We start from the raw sequence: 2,439 nt of genomic DNA, 5'->3' as shown, positions 1-2,439 counted from the left end.
AGGTCTCAAAAAACTTCATATTTTAATGATAAGATCATACTAACCTTTGACCCTTTCAACGAAAAAAAAATATCATATGTATTGCACGTATGTAATGTCCCTCTCATAAGGATTGTGTGGAGTTTATGCCATATGATGAGAGGGATATTATGTATATCTGATATACTATATACCTTTTTCCTTCTCGGTTGGATTTTTGACTAAAATGAGCTCTGTATCAACTAGGATCTATTTTGAGCAATGAACTCACTTGGGTGTTAAAAAGAGTAATGTTAGGGGTGCAATATTTTTTTTGCAATTATTAATTTGATATATTATGATTAGAGTATATTACTCATACATCAATCAGTACATACTATATCAATTCTGTGATGAAAAAAAATTGTAAAAAATATTGTATCCTAAACATATTGTTCAGCCAAAACCTCCTTCAATAATAAAATATTGTATCCTAAACGTATTGTTCAGCCAAAACCTCCTTCAATAATAACTTACCGCTTGTTGATGTATGGGTATGAACTTCACCTTGTTGTGTAGCACATCTTGCTTGCCACCTTCTAGCCTGTTTTCTCTGCCTCCTCATGAGGATCACACTCCTCAAAAAGCTCATCCAAATGGGAAACCTAACTCTCTGGACAACACCATGGTTTTCTATCACCCTAGTAATTTCTCCAATTGAAGGACGAAGCTCTTCATTTGATGAAACACAACGAGCTGCAATACATAACATGTGTCTCATCGTGGCCTCCATGTACGTAGGCAATAATGCAATCCTTGGGTCACAAATTTCATGGGCACGTAGCTCCCCAATCAATGGTACTGCCCAATCCACAATAGAGGCAGGAGTCCTACACATATCAATAGCTTTCCTACCACTAATAATCTCTAATAACACAACCCCAAAGCTAAACACATCATTTTTTGTGCTAAGTTTGCTAGGAGTAGCGTAACAAGGGTCCAAGTACCCAATAGTACCAGCAGGTAATTGACTCACCTGGTCATCACTTTGTAGAACAGCAAGTCCAAAATCTGCCAATTTTGCATTCCAATTTGAATCAAACAAAATGTTTGCTGACTTGATGTCTCTGTGAATAACCGAAGGCTTGCCTTCATGAAGAAATTGCACCGCTCGAGCAACTCGGATGGCGATTTCAACTCGCTTAGACCACGTTGGTAGTGTGTTACAAACATGAAGCAAGTCATGGAGAGAGCCATTAGGCATGAGTTCCATGACAAGGAGTTTTTTGTTGTTGGCTGAGTCGTGACTTGTCCCAAGAAGGTTGATCACATGTGGGTTTTCACGTAGAGACAACAATACACGTATTTCATTGTCGAGCTTCGAGTTTTCATGAACAACTTCTGAGCTATAATAAGTTGGCTTCTTTATTGCAACGAGTTTGTTGTCTTTGACTGTGCCTTTATAGACCGATCCATGACTTCCTTTGCCAACGAATCTCTTTGGAGAGAAGTTCTCTGTTGCCTTTACAAGTTCTTCATAGTCATATTCTTCCATTTTTCTTCTTCTTGAACTTCTTGGACTAACTGCTTTTGTTTATAGCAAAGGGAGGGTTAATTAGCTTTGAGTTCAAAATACTCAAAGCTTGCTTGGAAGATGAGGGCTTCAATATATTCTTGGGGAAAGCTAGAACTAAATAAAGACATTATGCTTTGCTAGACATGAGGAGAAGAATATTCTAATACATAAATTTGTTGAGAAATGAAAAAGGTGGAGTAAGAAAAAGAAAGAGTTCTAGAAAAGATCAAAAGAAAGCATTGGTGTCCTAGCTAAAAGGGAAAGGTTCTGACGATGGATGAGATGCCCATTAGATAGTTGTTGGGCCACCACTGACTTTTTCTTTTCACTTCCATTCAATTAATTTTAATATTTAATCAATTATTAATATTATTATTATTCTTAGAATTATAATATTCCTTGTTTAGGTGGCAAAATTCTTTGTATGAGAATATTATGAATTAGTATTAAATTTATAGAAACTGTCATAACAAAGATGTGATCTTTCTTGTTACCATTCTTCTTGTTAATATTCAATTGTGTAAAACAATAGACTACAACTATACAAGTGAGATTTTTTAATATGCACAATCTATGAATGCAGTAATTGTAATTTGAGTACTATACAGAAGCGAAGGATACTTTATTTATGCCTATAACTTAATGTGCTCTAACAGCCCCTAAAACTCAAGATGGGTTGCAGGAAACCAATTTAAATTTGGATTTAAAATCACATAATCAACCTAATGAATAAGATGTAGTGAAGATGTCAGCTAACTAATAGTGAGAGGGAGTGAAAGAAAGAAATTATGGGCAACCAAACGTTGATAACCATGCCTTAGAGCCTATCTTTTCACCCCAGTAATGGAAATATTAGGTTAACAAGGTCTAAATGAGCATAGGAGAGGAATGGATTGCACTTGTAA

The 2,439-nt window shown here is 35.7% G+C and overlaps 1 protein-coding gene across 2 annotated transcripts; it reads right to left on the bottom strand.

The window, feature by feature from the left end:
* Positions 1-272: 272 nt before the first annotated feature.
* On the bottom strand, positions 273-1,673 carry LOC142622433 (serine/threonine-protein kinase-like protein At5g23170). 2 transcript variants are annotated; one of them, XM_075795897.1, is made up of 2 exons: positions 476-1,673; positions 273-425 (listed from the first exon to the last, which is right to left on the bottom strand). In XM_075795897.1, the coding sequence occupies exons 1-2, from the start codon at positions 1,511-1,513 to the stop codon at positions 402-404; spliced, it is 1,062 nt and encodes a 353-aa protein (XP_075652012.1). In that variant the 5' UTR covers positions 1,514-1,673; the 3' UTR covers positions 273-401. The 2 variants fall into 2 exon arrangements, with proteins under 2 accessions (XP_075652012.1, XP_075652011.1); XM_075795896.1 differs by having other exon boundaries at positions 330-1,655.
* Between the last annotated feature and the right edge of the window lie 766 nt (positions 1,674-2,439).

The sequence above is a fragment of the Castanea sativa genome, chromosome 1 (assembly GCF_040712315.1).
Source record: "Castanea sativa cultivar Marrone di Chiusa Pesio chromosome 1, ASM4071231v1".
Lineage (NCBI taxonomy): Eukaryota > Viridiplantae > Streptophyta > Magnoliopsida > Fagales > Fagaceae > Castanea > Castanea sativa.
This window is presented reverse-complemented; position numbering and strand designations above follow the sequence as displayed.